The sequence below is a fragment of the Myotis yumanensis genome, unplaced genomic scaffold (assembly GCF_028538775.1).
Source record: "Myotis yumanensis isolate MYYU_CA2020_CCGP unplaced genomic scaffold, mMyoYum1.0.hap1 SCAF_18, whole genome shotgun sequence".
Lineage (NCBI taxonomy): Eukaryota > Metazoa > Chordata > Mammalia > Chiroptera > Vespertilionidae > Myotis > Myotis yumanensis.
In genome coordinates this window covers 10392312-10411998 of record NW_027223769.1, presented here as the reverse complement: position 1 = coordinate 10411998, position 19687 = coordinate 10392312, and the positions used below count along the sequence as shown (strand labels likewise).

At 46.0% G+C, this 19687-nt stretch overlaps 1 protein-coding gene across 2 annotated transcripts in view; it reads right to left on the bottom strand.

Annotated features, from left to right (window-relative positions):
* Positions 1 to 19687, bottom strand: part of RHPN2 (rhophilin Rho GTPase binding protein 2) — a 54554-nt gene that overhangs the window by 8341 nt on the left and 26526 nt on the right. For both annotated transcript variants that reach the window (XM_070398180.1, XM_070398181.1), the window contains 8 exons: positions 17993 to 18068; positions 11179 to 11256; positions 10699 to 10823; positions 9046 to 9212; positions 6845 to 7032; positions 6288 to 6444; positions 4191 to 4310; positions 2599 to 2793 (listed from right to left, as the gene is read on the bottom strand). In XM_070398180.1, coding sequence (XP_070254281.1) covers positions 2599 to 2793; positions 4191 to 4310; positions 6288 to 6444; positions 6845 to 7032; positions 9046 to 9212; positions 10699 to 10823; positions 11179 to 11256; positions 17993 to 18068 — 1106 coding nt within the window. The remainder of the gene's footprint in view (positions 1 to 2598; positions 2794 to 4190; positions 4311 to 6287; positions 6445 to 6844; positions 7033 to 9045; positions 9213 to 10698; positions 10824 to 11178; positions 11257 to 17992; positions 18069 to 19687) is intronic.

Here is a 19687-nt window from a genome sequence, read left to right as displayed (position 1 = left end):
ACCCTTACCAAGAGGCTAGTCGGCTTTTCACAAAGGATCCCAGCGCAGGCTAAGAATACATGAACAACAGTATAAAAAGAAACCCTGAGGAAGCAGACTAGCACTGCCAAGGTAGATCACACCCATCTATTCACAGGATGACCCTGTGGCTTCTTACAAACTGCCTGATACAGTGCTGGGCTCGGAGAGGCTGCCCATCCACTAAGAGTAGTGCCACCACCCCATGACCTCACCAGGAGTCATGTGTCTCTCTCCCTCCATGGAGGTTGTCTCTACCTCCTGGCCACAGAGCACCTGGTATGGACCCGGGGGCCAAGGAGGTGGCCACAGTGTCTGTGAAGGAGATTCTCTGAGCACTATTCCTGCTTCCACCAACCAGCTTGGTCACCTAAGCCTTTATGGTCTCATCTTTAAGATAAGGGAATACAGTACTTCCATCATACAGTTGGCAAAGGAGATTGAATGAGATTCTGTATACAAGTGGTGCTTAATATTGGACCTGGCAGATCAAATGCTCAGTAGGTATCAGCCAACATTACTACAGACAAGCCCAGGATTCGAGCCTGAGCTAGAATCTAATCCTAAGGAGCTAGTCCCTGAAAACTGGGGGGTAGAACTCCAGAGCTGCGGACAGAGGTTTAGGAAATAGGATCGAAGGGGGTTTGGCCAAAGGGGGTTCCTTTGATTGGGCCACCCTCCATCCCTTCCCCTAATTCCCGGAAAGATCCTAGTCATTCTCACTGTAAAGTCACCTCTGAGGAGGCCCCTCGATTCCTGGCCTCCATGGCAGAACTACTGACACCTTTCCAAGGGCAGCAACAAGTGTCCAGTTCACCTCCATATTCTTGAAAACAGGACAGTGCTCAACACTTTAGAGATCCTTAGAAAATGCTCATGGTGCACCATCTCATTTATATGTGGAATTTAAAATAGTCCAACTCACCCTGGCCAGTTTTTCTCAGTGGTTAGGGCATTGGCCCAGGGGCCAAAGGGTTGCGGGTTCGATCCCCAGCCTTGGTCGGGACGCGTGCAGCAGGCAACCAATTGATGTGCCTCTCTCACATCGGTATTTCTCTCTTTCTCTGCCCCCTCCCCCTTCCACTCTGTCTGAAAATCGATGGAAAAAATATCCTCAGGTGAGGATTTTTTAAAAAATCATAATTAAAAAAACAATAATAAAATAGTCCAACTCATCAAAGCAGAGAGCAGAATGCTAGATGGTAGAGGTAGGGGAAATGAGGAGATGTTGGTCAAAGGTACAAAGTCTCAGTTATACAAGATGAGTAAGCTCTAGAGATCTAACATACGGCATGGAGACTATATTTAACAATACCATACTGTATACTTGAAATTTGCTAAGAGGGTAATCTTTTTTTTTTTTTTTAAATATATTTTATTGATTTTTTTACAGAGAGGAAGGGAGAGAGATAGAGAGCTAGAAACATCGATGAGAGAGAAACACCAATTAGCTGCCTCCTGCACATCTCCCACTGGGGATGTGCCCGCAACCCAGGTACATGCCCTTGACCGGAATCGAACCTGGGACCCTTCAGTCCGCAGGCCGACGCTCCATCCACTGAGCCAAACCGGTTTCGGCTAAGAGTGTAATCTTAAGTGTTTTTCACACACACACACACACACATAGTCACTCACTCACACACTTGATGAACTAGGTTTTTTAAAAATATTTTTATTGATTTTATTTTTTAATATTTTTATTTATTTATTTCAGAGAGGAATGGAGAGATAGAAATATCAATGATGACAGAGAATCATTGATCAGCTGCCTCCTGCACGCCCCTACTGGGGACCGAGCCCACAACTTGGGAATGTGCCCTTGACCGGAATCGAACCCGGGACCCTTCAGTCTGCAGGCTGACGCTCTATCCACTGAGCCAAACCGGCTAGGGCTCAATAAATTAGGTTTTGAAGAACTCTTCCTGTATCCCCTGGTTCCACTATATCAGTGAAAGTTTTAGGTGCCATTTCATAATAAAAATAACTTTTGTCTTTGAAGAAAAATACATGTTGGTGCTAATAAAAGATGGAGTAAACAGGGGAAGGAGCAAGCCTAGAAGGGAGAATAAGGATGCATTGGCTTTCAAACCAGGAAGCCCGAGTTGTAAAAGGCAGATACTATCAAAGTTATACAAGATGGAATGTGGGTGGGTGTGGAGTGTAGCAAAAATGTCAACACAAAAGGGAGTCTCCCGAGTGGAGGTGATGACTGGAACCCCAAGGAGGTTGGGAGACTTTAAGGAAAGGAATCTAGAGGAGGAAAAGTCAGCAAAGGGGGTGGAGAGGGAAATGGGAATGGACAAGGTGACAGGGCACCCTGACACCAAGAGAGGAGCATCAAGGGGCAGGAGGGAAGTCAGAAGTCACTAAGGGGTTGTCAAGGCCAACCCTATAAAGAAACCCCTGGATTCAGGCACAGGAGATGAGCAAGAGCAGCATTTTGACCCTCCCAGTGCCCAGCACATTACGAGGGTTTGCCCAGCTCCTCAGAATGAGTTAATAAAAGCAGTGTGCCCCAAGTGCCACTGCCTCTCACACAGGGCACACTCGGTACCTGGCACAGGCACCCAGATCACTCACAGATAATGTCAGGAACATCGATCAAGTTCAGCAGGTCATCGTCCTCCTGGTGCTGAGTGTATTTGAGCTGGGATCGCTGGTGTGCCACGGACAGCACCTCCTGCAGCAGCTCGATGTTGCGGAGCTTCTTGCATAGGCTCACTCCCCTCACAGACTCCTCGTGATGGGCAATGGCTTTGCGCAGATGGGACTTGCCTGCCAACAGGAAAGCAGCACCACGTGACATTTGTCCTAAATTGCAGCACGAGTACCTCAAGGAAAGCCAAAGTGCCCAAGGATCAGCCCAGAAAGGTGGGCATTCTCTTTTCTGAAGAATCTGCCCAGATGGCTTAAGTCTCTCTGAAGTACATGTGCAATATGTTCATTTATGTACATAAAACATCCATTCACCATATATTTACTGAATGTTCTAGGCAGTAGAGATAAAGCAATGCATTCATGGAGCTTACATGCTCATGGCTGAAGACAGATAATTAACAAACAAAGCAGTATGTAATGGAATGTGTGGCAATCAGGTTATGGAGAAATGTGAAACTGGGTAGGCAGATGTGGCAAGAGAAGACTGGGAATGGAAAGTTGCTCTTCTATGATGGGTGATCAGGAAAGACCTTTTTGAAGATAACTTTTGAATAAAGCCCTGAAGGAAGTAAGGAAGCAGCCATGATGATATCTAACAGAAGAGCATTCCTGAAGGCAGAAACAGCAAGTGCAAAGGCCCTGGGGCAGAACCATGCCTATGTGTTCAAGGACAACAAGGTGTTCGGGGGTGAGGCAGGGAAGGGTAGGAAAGGAGGGCAGAGAGGAGCAGGGGCTGGACCAAGTCCAACCATGCAGGGTGTAAGCAGAGAACTGATGTGATCTGACCATGTGAAAGGACTATGAAGGAGCAAAGAGAAAAGCAGGAAGACCAGCTATGAGGCCACTACAAAAAGCTGGGCAAGCTGTGTACTCTCTGGGACTATTTCCTCAACTGAAAAATGGAGATCATGCCGTATCTCTCTCATAGGATTGTGTGAGGTTTAGCAAGTCTGCATCGTGTGGCTTGGATCAGGGTGGTAGGGTGAGAAGCGGCTCGCTTTCTAGGTAGAGTCAATGGGATTTGCTAATCAGTTGTGGGGAGACAGAGCACAGAGTGAGCCCAGGTTTCTGGCCTGCACACCTAGAAGAATGCAGTTGCCATCACTGAGATGGGGAAACTATGTGGCAGGGTGGCGGGGGGGGGGGTGGTGGTGGTGGTGGTGGTAGTGAGACTTGGCAAAGATCAAGCCAGGACAATTCATTACCAGTTCTCAGGTGTGACCTGAGAAAATGAACTATTGTGTCCTTCCACATGAGGGGTGATGAAAGACTGTCAAAGCTCTCCACTGGGGAGGCCCGGGCCCTCGAGGAACCCACGAGAACATAGCTCTGGAAGCCCGCAGAGATGAGAGGACTACGCCTCATGGTTTCAGAATCCAGAATGGCCACAATGACTCTGGACCTCTGCTCTCCAAGCCTTGCCCTGGGGGCATGACTGGAGCGGTTTGTGAGCAGGACCAGCTGGGCAACAAATGGGACACAAGGAGGGAGGGAGCGGGAGAGCCAATACACACCCAGCTGTCGGCGCTGGTTCGCGTTTTTCAGCGTGGCCAAGGGCGTCAGCCCCTCCGGCATGTGGTCATAGAGCTGGGACAGGCACTTTTCCTGGTGGTCTTCATCTGTACCAGGCTTCACTGTAACAAGAGCCACAGGATGAGTCCCTTCTCGTGGACATGGCTGAGGGCTCTGGAGACGGCGCCACAGACCCACTTAGAGATTTCTCTTCCGACCACATCTTCAGCTTCCTTTCTTCCCCAGTTTTACAAGGCACTTGGGATAATAGGTCTCCTTTCTGTCCTTGGATAAACTCCACAAGTCTTTGCATATGTAGGGCTCATAATTTGGTGTTGAGGTCCCACCCTCAACCCCTCCAACCCACCCACTTCGAGGAACCTCCTATCACAGCCCCGCCTCAAACCTCTGGTGGCCTCTGTGCCTGCACTGTCCCTGGCACATGTCCCCCTCTAACCTCACCAAACCACTCACCACTCTGCTCAACACTTTTGGCCTCCATCTCAGAGCTCAGGCAGCTGCTCTAGCTGTCCTTTCCTTCCTTGATCAGCTGAAAAAGTCCTAAGAGCTCAAAGTCCATCTCAAATGAAAAACTGTCCGTGACTGCACCAAGAAGTCCAACTGCTGCCTCACTGGTGGTCCCTGCTGCAACTACTGAAGCACTGTATTTGCGCTGGTTTACATGACTCACCTGCCTAGCAGACTACATAATGATATTAGCAGTAAGTAGCAGCTAACACATTTAGGGAGCCACCTACATACAAGGCACTATTTAGCTTTACACATGGGCACTGTTTTCACAACAGCCCTGTGAGATAGGTCCCCTTCACATCCTCATTTTAAAGATGAGAAAACTGAGGCACAGAGCAGCTAAGTAACTTGCCCAAGATCACACAGCTAATAAATGGCAGAGCTAAGATATGAACCCACGGAGTCTGGCCCCAGAGACTACACTCTTCATTATGCTGGGGGCTGCCTGGATTAGTACTAATTACAACAACATTCCCACCAGCCTGAGATCAGAGCCAAAACCAGGGTGAGGAGAATGACGCACTCGCCTCCAGCTGAAAATTGAAGGGGGTGCCAAAATCTCAACAAGTATATAATTGTTTAATACAAGTTTCTAAATATCAAAATCAATGCAAAAAATCCACGTAAACAAACAAAAATCAAAATTTCTTTTTGCTTCAGGCTCTGATGTGGCTCAGCATAGCATTGTTACCAATCCCCGTATTTATCTGTTTGTTTATTTATACTTTCTTTTGGAGAGACAGGAAGGTAGAGAGAGAAAGACAGAGAGAGACAGGGAGAGACAGAGACAGACAGAGACAGACAGAGACAGACAGACACCGATCAGCTGCCTCCTGTATGCACCTGATCAGGAATCAAATCTGCAATCTGGTACACGCCCTGACTGGGACACTGCAACCAAATGAGCCACACCAGCCAGGGCACCCCATCTTTATTTAAAATTCTGATCACCTCTGGCTGGCTGGTGTGGCTCAGTTGGAGCACTGCCCAGTATGCTAAAAGTTTGTGGGTTCGATTCCTGGTCAGGGCACATACTAAGTTGCAGGGTCTTTTCCCAGTCAGGATGCATATGGGAGGCAACCAATCGACGTTTCTCTCTCTCTCTCCCTCCCTCCCTCTTCCTTTCTCTCTTTCTCTAAAATCAATTTTAAGAAATTTATCACCATGGATTTTTTTGCATTAATTTTGATTCATTTAAAATGTCACATTTAAATTTTATCTTGATTATTGAGTTTTGGGGCATTCCCTTAGATTTTGTGCCTCAGACAAATGCCTCCTATTCCGTGCCCTGGTCCTCACCCTGTTCTAGCTCTCCATAACATCATCGGCTCCATCCCAGGCAGAATTAACACTTTCCCCTTTCCTCCCACAGCGGAAACATGTAATGCCTAATCGCACCCTGGCCTATGTGACAGCTATTTGGACCAACATGTACTTCCCACCCTCAGTCCCTAAGCAGTGAGCTTCTCCAGGGCACACAGACAGCCCCTATTCAGCTCATAATCTCCTGGAAGCAGGAAAAACACAACCCTGATCGAAGCCCAGAGCCCCAGACCCCCAAGTCTTACGCTGGTGGTCGATGAGGAGAGTGGCTACAAAGTAGTGGGCCAGGGCTCCATAGTGGTGGGCCTTCACATAGGCCACGCTGGCCCAGGAGTAGGGGATGTTCTCCTTCACTGGCGCCTGGCTCATGGCCGCGTGCAGCTGCTGATAGACCTCTCCCACCTGCAACAGAAGCGATGTTGGGAAGGGGGAGCCTGGCACAGGAGCCCTCATGTACCCGGGCTGAAGAAAAAGAGCCCTTTCTTCTATGCAGCAGCCCCTGCCAGAGACCGCTCCAGAATCTGGGAGTGACTCCAAGGATGCTTCATGCTGTCAGTGTCAGAGTTAACAGGGAGATCAGGCAACTGTCATTAAGCTGGTTTTTAGGCCAAGCTGCAGATGGAATCAGTGATCCATATCTGAAACACTAGTACTTGCCAAGAAAATGCAAGCCAGCACTGCGGCCAGGGTGGGCACCCTGCCCAGTCATAGGAAAGCTGCCATGGGAAGCCCACTACTTCCACTGAGCCCGCACCAACGCATCCTGCCCACTCTCCAAGTCACAAGAACCAGGAAGGCTTACCTTGGCAGCCTCCTGAGCCACCTTCACCAGCATGAAGAACTCATTCTGGATCCCAGGAAGGCAGATTTTCTCAAACACGGTTTCTTGGGCCTGTGCAAGCATCATTTTGACCAGCACACTGAGCATGGCGGGACTCATGTCATAACTCGGCGTGTGAGTAAATGTCTCTTTCAGGTAGTTTAAAACCCCTACAATTGGAAATTTTTTGCACATTAGTTAGGGATCATATTTATTTCACCATGCTGCTCAGAAATATAGAGAATGACTGAAGCAAAAATATAAAAGTGGCATCCTGAAGCATCTTTAAAAATCTGATTTTCAATCACCGTAAGATCCAGCAATTCCACTCCTAGGGAAACACACCAAAGAATTGAAAGCAGGGACCTAAACTGGTAGTTGTGCAACAACGTTCATGGCAGCATTATTTACAATAGCCAAACGGCAGAAACTACTTAAATGTCCATTGGTGGATTAATGGATAAACAAAATGTGGCAGAAACATGCAATGGAGTATTTTTCAGCCTTAGAAAGGAAGGAAATTCTGACACAGGCTACAATAAGGAAGAAGACATTATGCTAAGTGAAATAATCATAAAAACACATATTGTATGATTCCACTGAGATGAGTTGTGTGGAATAGGCTGGAATTCATACAGACAAAAGTAGAATGATGTCTGCCAGGGATTGGAAGGGAGAGGGAATGGAGAGTTACTGTTTAATAGGAACAGAGTTTCAGTTGGGATGATGAAAATCCCTGGAGATAGATAGTTGTACAGCAATGTGAAAGTACTTAATGCTAATGAACTATACTCTAAAAAATTGTTAAAATGGTAATTTTGTTATGTATCTTTTACCACAGTTTACAAAGTGATAGGGGAGCATCTGAGATCTGCTTCCTGGCAATGTTATCAGTTTGGCTCAAATAAACTCATAAAAATTCTCTACCAAAAAAAAAAAAAATAGTACTTTCTTCCAAAACATTTACATCTGTATTAAGAAAGGAAACCAGCCCTAACCAGTTTGGCTCAGTGGAGAGAGCGTCGGCCTGCAGACTGAAGGGTCCCAGGTTCGATTCTAGTCAAGGGCATGTACCTCGGTTGCGGCCACATCCCCAGTGGGGAGTGTGCAGGAGGCAGCTGATCGATGTTTCTCTCTCACCGATGTTTCTAACTCTCTATCCCTCTCCCTTCCTCTCTGTTAAAAAAAATCAATAAAATATATTTAAAAGGAAAAAAAAGAAAAGGAAGGATCAGCCTGGCTCCCGTCCATTCCTGTGTCTCCTGGGATGATTGTGAGAACGTCCGAACCTGACCAGGCATTAGGGGAAGGCAAAGCAGAGGGCAGGAATGACTGAGGGGCTCTCAGGGGGACACACTCACACTTAACACCTCGGTCATTCAGAAATTCAGGGCTTTTGCCCAGGAAACAGGAAGGATCAGCTCAGCTCATTCCAATGGAAAATTTCAAGCTGTAGCCCTCGGCTTATGTTTTTTATGCTTTAGAAAATTAACTGTCACAACATAAACAGACATCAACCTGGAGCTAAAATAAAATCTCTACTATGAATCCCATCGGACTGGTTCCTCTGGTTTTACCACAAAGCACAGACCGCTCAACAGAAAGATGGCAACTGCGGCAGGCTGTCTGCTCCCCTCTGGGCTCCAGAGTATGCGACACAGGCCCTGCTAGAGGGGACTCCTGGACACCATCTCGAGCTCACTCACTGCACCAGGCCTCTGACCCTGGTCCTCCATAGGTTGGTAATAAGTGACACTTGACAAAGGGCCAAGAAGAGCAACCTTAGGTGGGCAGGCTTCATAGAATCGGCAAAATATAAAGGCATAAGTAGTAATAGGCACCAATGAGGCACACATGATTTTTTTTAAAAGCCTATGTTTTCACCACTCGGAAAAACTTACTCTGTTCTTCAGTACAGTGTTCATAGGAACACTTCATTCACTGCCATCCTTAGGGCTACTCATTTGGAAAGGATTAATTGTTAACCATAGGATTCCCTGTGCACATGAGCCATAACCCAGACCCAGACGGAGCCAACAGGGTGTAAACCATTAAGTAACTCCCTTGGTGGGAAATTACAGCAGTGCTGGAAACTGGCCTGGCCCTTTCAGGCCCATGAGACCTGGGAAGGACCCACAGACCCACTTCAGTTGGGGTACCCAGCAGCCCTCTCGGAGACGCACCTGCAGCTTTCTGAAACGCATCCATTGCCCCTTCCAGCCCAGCTTGCGTCTGCCGGTTACACCGGGTCCCAATCTGTGTGTAGAGGGCTCCAGTGTTAAACAGAATGCTGGCTTTCTCCAGTAACAAGTTCTGTTGGCTGACTGGAACCCCGGTCAGGGAGTCATACCTATTTAAAAGAAATGTGTTGTGAGAACAGTTTACTTGGCTAGTTAATGCCATTTGGGGGTAAAAAATGGACAAAACTTATTTCTTGAATAAATTCAAAAATGCACATGCAATGAGGCCTTCATTTCCAAACAAGATGATGGGCCTGATCATACTGAAGACGCACAATAGCACACAGAAATAAGGTTTCACAATGCCCTTCAATAGGTGAATGGATAAACAAGCTGTGGTACATCCATACAGTGGAATATTATTCAGCACTAAAAGAAAAAAGCTATCCAGCCATGAAAGACATGCAGGAACTTTAAATGCATATTGCTAAGTGAAAGAAGCCAATCAGAAAAGGCTACATACTGTATGACTCCAACTATATGACATTCTAGAAAAGGCAAAACAATGGAGACAGAGAAGGAATCAGTGGTTGCCAGAGTTTCAGAGGGGAGAAGGGGGAGGGACGAATAGGTGGAGCACAAAAACTTTTTAGGGCAGTAAAAGGACTCTGCATACTGTAATAGTAGATACTTCTCATTATACTTTTATCCAAATCCATATAGAATGTACAGCCCCAAGAGTGAACCCTAATGTCAGCTCTGGACTCTGGGTGACACTGTGCCAATTGCAGTAAGTCAACGTACTGCTCTGGGGGGGAATGTTGATGTTGGGGGAGGGTGTGCTGTGTGGGGGCAGGAGGTATATGGGAAATCTCTGTACCTTCCCTTCAATTTTGCTGTGACCCCAAAACTGTTCTAAAATACATATTTAAAAAAGATAAGGCTTCTCCTAAATGAAATACAGCAATTACAAACCCCTCATACTTCTTGCTAAAGTCTAAAAGATTTAGGATTTGTTTTAAAGTTCACACATCAACCAGCAGGCAGACAGAGAGTTTCTCCTTAATTCAAGACTGAGGCGAAACCACCTTTAGCACCTCTGCTGGAGCAGGCAGCTAACAGCATCTTTACACAGCCCCCTGCCTTTCCTTTCCAGGGCAGGCATCCATGGGCCTGCTGTGGGATAATTTAACCCTCACTGCCTGGACTTAGTCTCCTCTCACCCCCACTCAGAACAGGCACAGCAGCTGTAAAGTATTTCAGCTGCACTAATCTTAAATATTCAGCTTTGTTTTCTATTTGATCTATTTCTGTTTGCACCCCTGTCATTGGGACAAAACCTGATTCCCAGCCCCCACCTCATCTGGGACAAGAATCTTGCTTCTTGTTAGTTCCACCTCAGAGCCCCAGTGTTTCCCCAGGAGAAAATGAGCACGAAAAAATGCCTCTTCTCCTCGGCTCACTTGTTCTGAAAGCAAAAGGCAAACTCTGTTGCAGCCTTCTCCCCTCGGAGATAGCTGCAAATAAACAAGTTTATCTACGCGTCCTGTATAAAGGGGACAATTACAGAGAGGGGCCCACAGTGCACAGGAGCCTCTGTGGTGCCCAGGCTCCAAGCAGGGACTGAGCGGGGCAGCCCCAGCCCCAGGCACCTACCATGTAAACAAGATCCCCATCTGTCGGGTGGGCGGGAAGAATCGGCTCTCAACAAAGCCCAACTGGAGGAAATAACTCATCAGCAGCTCAACTCCGGCCTCATCCCGGCTGGGTGTCCTACAAGCCTGAAAGGAAAGGAACGGCACCGTGGGGGCGAGGTGAACACACAGGCTGGAAGGCGCTCACACACGCTGTTTCTGTGGAGCTTGGCCCTGCTATTGGTATCATGAACTCTAGGAGGGGTGGAAGGGCTGGGATGAACTCAGGAGTGCCAGAATCGAGCCCCAGCCATGCCAGTGGGCCGGCCTCTTCCCTTCTGTGGCCTATGTGACAAGTAGACAGATGATTCTAACAGCCCTTCCCGATCACCTCCAACCATCTGCAATTCTATAAGATTTCAAATGCAATAGGGAGAATATCCTGAAGACTCAACAAGCTCCAGCAGCCACCCTCCCCTCCCTGCTGCATACAGAAACGTACTTGTCTCAGATCCATAAGATCTGCTATTTCATCTTCATATAGGTAGCTATCTTCACTGTAGTGTTCCAGAATAAAATCCTGTAAGATAAAATGGAGATAAGGTGTGATTCAAAACCATAAAGAGGTAAAAGAGTAACGTCTAATGTGCTCACTTAAAAAATACGTGAAGCCCTAGCTGGTTTGGCTCAGTGGACAGAGTGCTGCCTGCAGACTGAAGGATCCTGGGTTTGATGCTGGTCAAGGGCACATGCCCAGGTTGTAGGCTCGATCCCCAGTGAGGACCGTGTAGGAGGCAGCCAATCAATGATTCTTTCTCCTCATTGATGTTTCTATCTCTCTCTCCCTCTCCCTTCCTCTCTGAAATCAATAAAAATGTATTTTAAAAAATACAAGTAGAATACAAAGAAACCTATGGGAGCTTGTACACTACCATGATTTTCTGAGTGGTAGGGTTTATTTTCTTAATTGTATTTATGTGTATTTTAAAATTTTGCTTTTGTTGTTTCAATAAAAAGGAAAGCTGAAATTATTATTTCTAAAAATGTCTTTGCAACACGGGTAAGTGACCTGTACATTAAATGATGCTGGTAAACGTCGCAGATATTCAGGAGCTCAGACCTGCATCCTCTGGGCTCCCAGGGTCTTCCTGGAAAAGGAAACTTGTATCTGAGGGATGCTACCCTCAGGGCCTGCGATGTGAACCTTAGTGACAGCAGCTCTGGCACGTCCACAAATGAAGCCCCCCAGCGAGACTTCCTACTGGGCCCACTGCCCAGTGCTTGACAAGCACTGTGTGAGCTCACTCAGTCACAGGGCACTACTGATGAGCATGGGCCTGCGCCAGGCATGTTCACAGTGCCTGGGCTACATCAGTGAACAAAACAAAGATCCTGCCCAGTGGAGCTTATATTCTCTCAGGAGCACAGACAATAAGTAACAGGCACAACAAATATGTAAATCACATGGTATATTAGAAGATGGCAAGTATTACGGGGAAAAAACAAGAGCAGTATAGGGGGGTGGAGAACACATTCTTGCAAACATCCTCTGTGAGCACTGGCTCTCCTTGGCTCCAAGAAAGGTGGGGAGAGATTGTGCAATCATGTTTCCCAAGTGCCTATGAGGATTCTCTTTACACACTTTCTACAATAATAATGTAATTAAGCAGATAACTATTAAACTTTAGTGAAGGACATTAGTTATGTCAGTCTTTCATTTAATTCATAAAGTCATTTTTTAAAATAATTTTTTATTGATTTCAGAGAGGAAGGGAGAGGGAGAGAGAGACAGAAACATCAATGATGAGAATCATTGATTGGCTGCCTCCTGCATGCCCCACACTGAGGATTGAGTCTGCAACCCAGGTATGTGCCCTGACCAAGAATCGAACCGTGACCTCCTGGTTCATAGATCAATGTTCAATCACCGAGCCACGCTAGTTAGGCTAATTCATAAAATCATTTAAATAAGACAGATGTTGTTTCTGCCCCCATAAACTTGCTGTTTGTTGATAGCAACAATTAGAAATACATTCATGGATGAAAATGTGCAACACTGTAAGGTGCATTTTTGTCCAAATTAGATTTGACTCTGATTCTAATGAATTTCAATTAAAACCCAAAAACACCGTTTTTGCAAAACTTGACAAAGTATGAAAGTAAAAACGTGGAAGAAAAGCTAAGAACGTTTTGAAAAGTATAGTAATAACGGAGGCTGGCTCTCTTTACAAAGTGTTGAAACACACAGGGGTTAAACAGTGAGAAATGATCAATGAAACCAGATATGGATCTGAAACAGGCTGAAGCGAATTCGAGAATCAGGTATATAACTAAAGCAAGAATTGCAGGAAGTGGGAAAGGCTGAAGCATCCAACAGATTCAGGGAGGAAGGAGGTGGCACACACAAATGGTGTGATGGCTGTGAGTTTAAGGAAAGAGCTGTTACAGTGGTATGGATGGTGTGGGAGCTCCAGGGCCATTAGAACCCCAGAGCTAAAGGGCCAAGGGGGAGAAGGAGCTTTGGAAACCCGGAGAGGTGGCTACCTAAGGTGGGTTCTGAATGGCCACCATGACCTTCCCTATGGGAATGCAAACGGAAGCCAGTTGAGCCCTGGACGGCGAGGGTCGGTGATCAGAGCGTTGGCCCACGCACCAAAGGGTCACAGGTTCGACCCTCCCAGTCAAGGACACGTACCTGGGTTGCAGATTCGATTCCCAGGGTCAGGGTGTGTTCAAGAGGCAATCAACTGATGTGTCTCTCTCACATCTAAGTTTCTCTCACACTCTCTCTTTTCCTCCCCCTCCCTTTCTCCCTTCCACTCTCTCTAAAAGTCAATGGAAAAAATATCCTTGGGTGAGGATTAACAACAATAACAACAACAAAGGAAGTCAGTTGAGGGAGCTGGGAATAAATGCCAACTTCCCTCTCTTCCCATCCTCTCATCTCCTGCTGGTGCCCCTCCCCCTTGGCCACACCCAATAAAAAAACCACAGAGTAGGAGCTAGTCGCTGTCTCCCTGGCACAGAGCAGGATGGAAGAGGGTAGAGTAGTGGGGGGTGGAGGGAAGGAGGAAAACAGACATCACCCAGCACCACAGATGGAGTCTTTATACATAGTGCATGGGAAACTGGCTGCCTGTTTGGTGAAAATAAAAAGTTAAAGCCTTACAACCACACATTTTCTTTTCTTTTTTTTTTTTTTTTAAATATTTTTATTGATTTTTTTACAGAGAGGAAGGGAGAGAGATAGAGAGTCAGAAACATCGATGAGAGAGAAACATCGACCAGCTGCCTCCTGCACACGTCCCACTGGGGATGTGCCCGCAACCAAGGTACATGCCCTTGACCGGAATCAAACCTGGGACCTCTCAGTCCGCAGGCTGACGCTCTATCCACTGAGCCAAACCGGTCTTGGCACAACCACACATTTTCACCAAAACAAATTCCAGACAGATTAAAGATTTGATGTTAAAAATTTTAAACAAAGCAGTAAGAGAAACAATAGCAAAATATTTATGACACCTTGGCATAGAGAGAATGCCTTTCTAGAGATGTCAGCAAGGCAGATTGTAAAGAGAAGAACTGATAACTTTAACAATATAAAACCTGTATGAAAAAAAATAGTGTTTTTTTAAACTGGTTATTGCTTATATAACAAAAGTTAAAGGAAAGAATGTACTGAGAGAAATATTAGCAATATATAACACCAAGAGTTACTATCTTGCACATGTTAAAAACAAAACTGTTTTATGTAATAAGAGCAACACTATGGCAAGCAAAGGACAATAACAGTCATTTTGAAAAAGAGAAATGCAAGGGGCACATAAACATACACAAAAATGTATTCAACTCTATTTCTGATCAAAGAATTGCAAACTATAATAAGGTATCACTTTTGCCTTGATTTCACAAAAATCAAAAAGATAGTTTTTAAAAAATCAGAATGATGAATGATACCGAGGGTAGCCAAAGGTATAGGAAGACAAGCAGTCCCACACTGTAAGGAATGTAGGCAGGACCATTTCTGGTGGGAAGTCACATAATAGAATATGTATCTTTGACCTACCAGATTCACATCCAGAAATTTATCCAATGGGAATATTCAGCGAAGTGTGCAAAGAAGCTAACAGAGAACTGCTGATGGAAGCTGCCTAAAGAAGGAAATTAATAGCTACCCTGTTTAGGACAAGGAGACACCACACTAAACCCTCACAGAAGGGAGGAGTCACACGTCCTCGGGAGGGAGGCCCCTGATCAGAGGAAGAGCCCAGGTGTCCAAAGATTAAATGCTGAGCAAGTTACTGGGGAGAGGTAGTGGGTTTTGAGGGATCTCCACATGTCTTGGTATTTTCTGAAAGTTTTGGAATAGTGTTTTTAATTAGAAAAATAAATAAAGCTCTATTTAAAAGCAAAAACAACAACTTCAATTGTCAGGTAAGAAAATGTAGTTTGATGGTGCTATATAAAAAATTATTTTTATTGATTTCAGAGAGGAAGAGAGAGATAGAAACATCAATGATGAGAGAGAATCATTGACTGGCTGTGTCCTGCATGCCCCCTAATGGGGATCTGCCTGAAATCCGGGCATGTGCCCTGACCGGGAATGGAACCAAGAGCTCCTGGTTCATAGGTTAACACTCAACCATAGGTCAAGCGAGCCACACTGGTCAGACATGATGGTGCTTTTTAATGAGAACATTTTAAAGCCTATTTATTTAAAATTAAACCAAATCACATTGTGAGGCTTTACTAACCTTTAAACGTCACACAGACACATATGACAGATTTAAAGACAATCTGAATTGCCCTAATGAAGTCAGGCAAACTATTTCTGTAGCACCTGCCTGTTACTCTGAAGTACAAATGTGGAAGGGAGAAAACAGAATGTCCCCAGACGTTCTCATTTTTGTCTAACTGACATTTGTACAGTCCCTTTTAGGCTAAAATGACATGGTTGGGAGCCTCAGCTGAATAGTAGCTGGCCACAGCACGTGACTTTTTTCACTGGCTTTAATGTGGAATTCAGCACGTGACATGTTTGAATCCTTACAGATGCCCATAAAATTCCCAAGTTTCTCCAAGACTCTCCCTTTAAAATGCCTACACTCTTGCAGCTCTAGCACCAAGTAACGAATTAAATCTTAAGAAAATTATCCTACAAAAGCAACTGAAGACATTTCCACAGACAGAGGGTCTGAATGTCAGGCCTGTGACAGTGTCACATCTAAAAGTTCAAGTAGCCAGTGAAAGGCTGGCATAAAACTGTTTCCTAGATTGTTTTCTACCAGATAATCCAATCTCTGGTGATCCTGGGCCCTACAAGACCACCAATGTCCTTCTCAAACCCAAAATGAACCCCACATTCCCAGGGACCTGCACCAGGATTAAACAAGGTTTCAGGCAAAAAGGCCCTGGGTGAAGGGGCTTAAGTCAAGTGAGTCATAGTCTCTGCTCCAGAAGGGAAGTCAAGTGCAGAAGCTTTCAAAGCATTAACCGATTGCTTTTATTATTTTTTTATATGGTAAAACAACTAGTCTTTAATTATATTTCATAAATCAAAGTCCAAACTAAAGTCACATCTATCTATGTAAAAGGCTAATATGCAAAGTGTCCCCTCAGGAGTTCGATTGGGAGACGGGGAACTGATTGCTTTTAAAAGGACAAATGCTATAGTGCCCCAAATACCATATGATACTTTATTCTTTCCTAAACTAAAATTAGTCCAGAATGAGTCACGAGGATTACTATGAAAAGAAACTTAATTCTTTGAAGCACTTTTTCATGATGCTGGGATTAATTCCTATATACCAGGCCTGTGCTGGAAAGCTCAGAGACGGGCACTACCTTCCACCCCATCTCCACTTTCTCCTCCTAATTGAAGTCTGAGGGGATTTGTTAAAACTCAGACTAATGGAGCTGGGAGAGGAGAAACAGGAGGGCATTCCAGGTTTCAGGAGGCTCTCCTGGCCCCAGCCTGCAGGCGAGGCATTTCCTGCTGCCTCCAATCAGGGCACTTTTCTCACTTCCCACCTGAACCCAGCAGGCAGGGCATCCAGCTCGGTGACAGGCACAGGTGGGCCTACAGGTATCATCTGCCTGCCAGAGACACACACAGTCAAAAGGAAGTCACATCCTGTTCAATTGTAAGAGGCGAATTGTATGGTATATAATTTATATCTCAATAAAGCAATTATTTTTTTAAAAAAGAAAGAAAAAGAGGGGTGAGGGGGAGGAGACCAGATCCCCAGAAATTGGATGGGGGAAAAACAACAACCATAAACTCTAGTTATTCACGTATTTAAGGATAGTGAAAACCAGCATCTTTGATTTACTTTGAAATGTATCAAACAATAAGATGAGCCTGGTTAGTGTGGCTCAGTGGTTGAGCGTCAATCTATGAACCAGGAGGTCACGGTTCAATTCGGATCGGGGCATATAAGCAGGTTGCAGGCTTGGTCCCCAGTGTGGGGCATGCAGGAGGTGGCCAATCAGTGATTCTTTCTCATCATTGATGTTCCTATTTCTCTCTCCCTCTCCCTTCCTCTCTGAAATCAAAAATATATTTTAAAAAATGAGTTGGTATACAGACACAAGGATGCAGAGATGGGTAAATCTGTGAGAAAGTAACTATAATAAAATGTTCATGATAGAATCTAGGTAGTGAATATACAGGAGTCCACTGTAAAATTCTTTCATCTTTCCTGTAAGTTTGGAAATTTTCACAATAAAATGTTTAGGGAAAATATGTAGCTATTTTTCCAAAAATATGGCCTATATCAGTTACAAAATTTAAGAAAAAAAATACTAAAATAGGATACAATTTTTTAATTCCAAAGCATGTCCACCACAGACCCTCTTTTTAAAAAAAAATAAATCTTTATTGTTGAAAGTATTACATATGTCCCCCAATTTCCCCCTTGACCTCTTCTAGCGCGCCCTTGCCCCTTGCCCCAGGTCTTCAGCACCCTATTGTCTGTGTCCATGGGTTATGCATATATGCATACAAGGCACCACGGACACTCTTTGACTTGGCCTCAGAGTGACTAAAGAATACCAGAAGACTGCACTAAGTTCTCTGTGCAGCAACAGGGCTCGGGCTCACCCTGCAGAAACCAATGGACGCTTGGCCCATTGAGCCTAAGGCCACTTGCTGGAAATACTACATTTTTATATCAGAGACTCCAATCAGAGTACTTCTCCCACTTCCCACCTGAACCCAGCAGGCAGGGCCGGTGACACACCAGCATCCAATCCAGCTCAGTGACACAGGTGTTTAAGAAAACAGTGATTCCAGCTCCCATTGCTTTGAGATTTACCTTGAGAACAACTGAAAAGTCAACATCCTTGGTTTCCTTCAGGCCAAGTGGAATCAGCGGGATTGTAAACGTCTCCCTAGAAGAAGCACAGCACCTTGGTTTATGAACATCCCTATACTGGCCACTCTGTACCTACAGCCTCCCCAGTAGCCCAGCTCAGGTCCCCACCACCCCCTCCTCACATCAACCCCAAACACCAGTTCATTTTCCATAAAGACGACTCTGGACACATCCCTGTCCTGGTCCCAGCCTAACACACAAGGGCCTACCACCATCTCAATCAGTTTATCCCTCCAATCTCAGCCCTTCCTCCAGTAACTTTGCTGAGAACCTACCATGTGCCAGGACCTGCGCCTGGGTCCCACCTCGCCTGCAGCCCTCATCCCTGGGCTCTCAGTTGCCTCCTCCTTGGGGTATATCTCTCTAGGTGTCTCATCACCTGCATGAGGAAGGCCTTGAGGGCAGATGCCCCATCGGACAACTAAGTGCTCCTAGGGTCAGGCCCTGGCTAGCTACTTCCCCTCCACATCCTCCCCCAGCAACTGACTACTTGGTTACCCCATAGGTTACCCTGGGAGTGCACCCTGAGCCTAGTTCTTAGGGGCAGGGCCAACAGGAAGTGAACCTGGCTCAGGCTGTGTTCTGCAAACAGGGATTTAGCTCCCTGACCTGTAACAGGAGACCTCCTGAGGCTGCTCAGCCCGGCCAGGGGAGAAGGCCAGGAATGCTAAGCAGGGTGAATGGACAATGCAGCTGTAAGCTGAAACTGTCTCTGTGCTGGAAGGAAAACAAGGGGCTGTGCTCAAAGCAGGCAAGAGGCCTGTGGCTTCCCCAAAGCCCGCAGGGAAAGCCGGACCCTGCTGGAAGGAGATGGGGATGGGCCATGCCCCTCCCCTCTGTCCTCAGCACCCGCCTGTCCTCAACCCACATAGGGCTGGAGGCAAGGTCTGCTCTTTCTGTGCCTGTCCAGGAGACCCCCCTGGCCAGGGCACCCCAGCCCCACTCTCAGGCTAACCTCTGACCTCCCTGTGTTTCTCATCTGCACAATGAGATTGTTTCTTCCTTGCCTACCTCACAGAAGTGTTTAAAGATCAACTAAGAAAGAGGCAATTTGCTTTGAAAACAGGAAGAGGGGGATTCAAATGCAAGGGGGCATTATGAATGTGCACATCTCTATCTCCTCTTCCCAATGGCCCAGGGGACAACTGGCACTTTAGAGCCACACTGTGATCACACTGAAGCCTTATTGCATGTCTTTACAATGGACATCCCTGAGCTTCAGTACAAGTGGGAATAGGAAGCATCCTCCATTTATCACCAAAGTTTGGCCCTGCCTTGCCTCCTCGAGGAACTTTGACCTTTTGGGCAAAACACTGGAATTTAATACCAGAGTGTAGCTGGGAGAAACACTGCACTGGTTCTGATTAGGTGACCAAAACCACACTGTGAGCCCAGAGTTGAGTGAGCCAGGGCCCACGGACGTCACAAAGGGGAGAACAGAGGTTTCACAGGTCTCACGGGCTAACGCTCTCCCTCTGGCTCTGAAAAACACACCTGTGGCGTGCAGAGGACTGGGGACAATCAGGAAAAGCACATTCCAAAGATGACTCAAGGTTTTCAAATGTCATCCTTCTGTTAATCCAGGGATCGATTTTCTGACTGAGTTTCCCCTCGGGCTCTCCTCCCTTTTAAGAA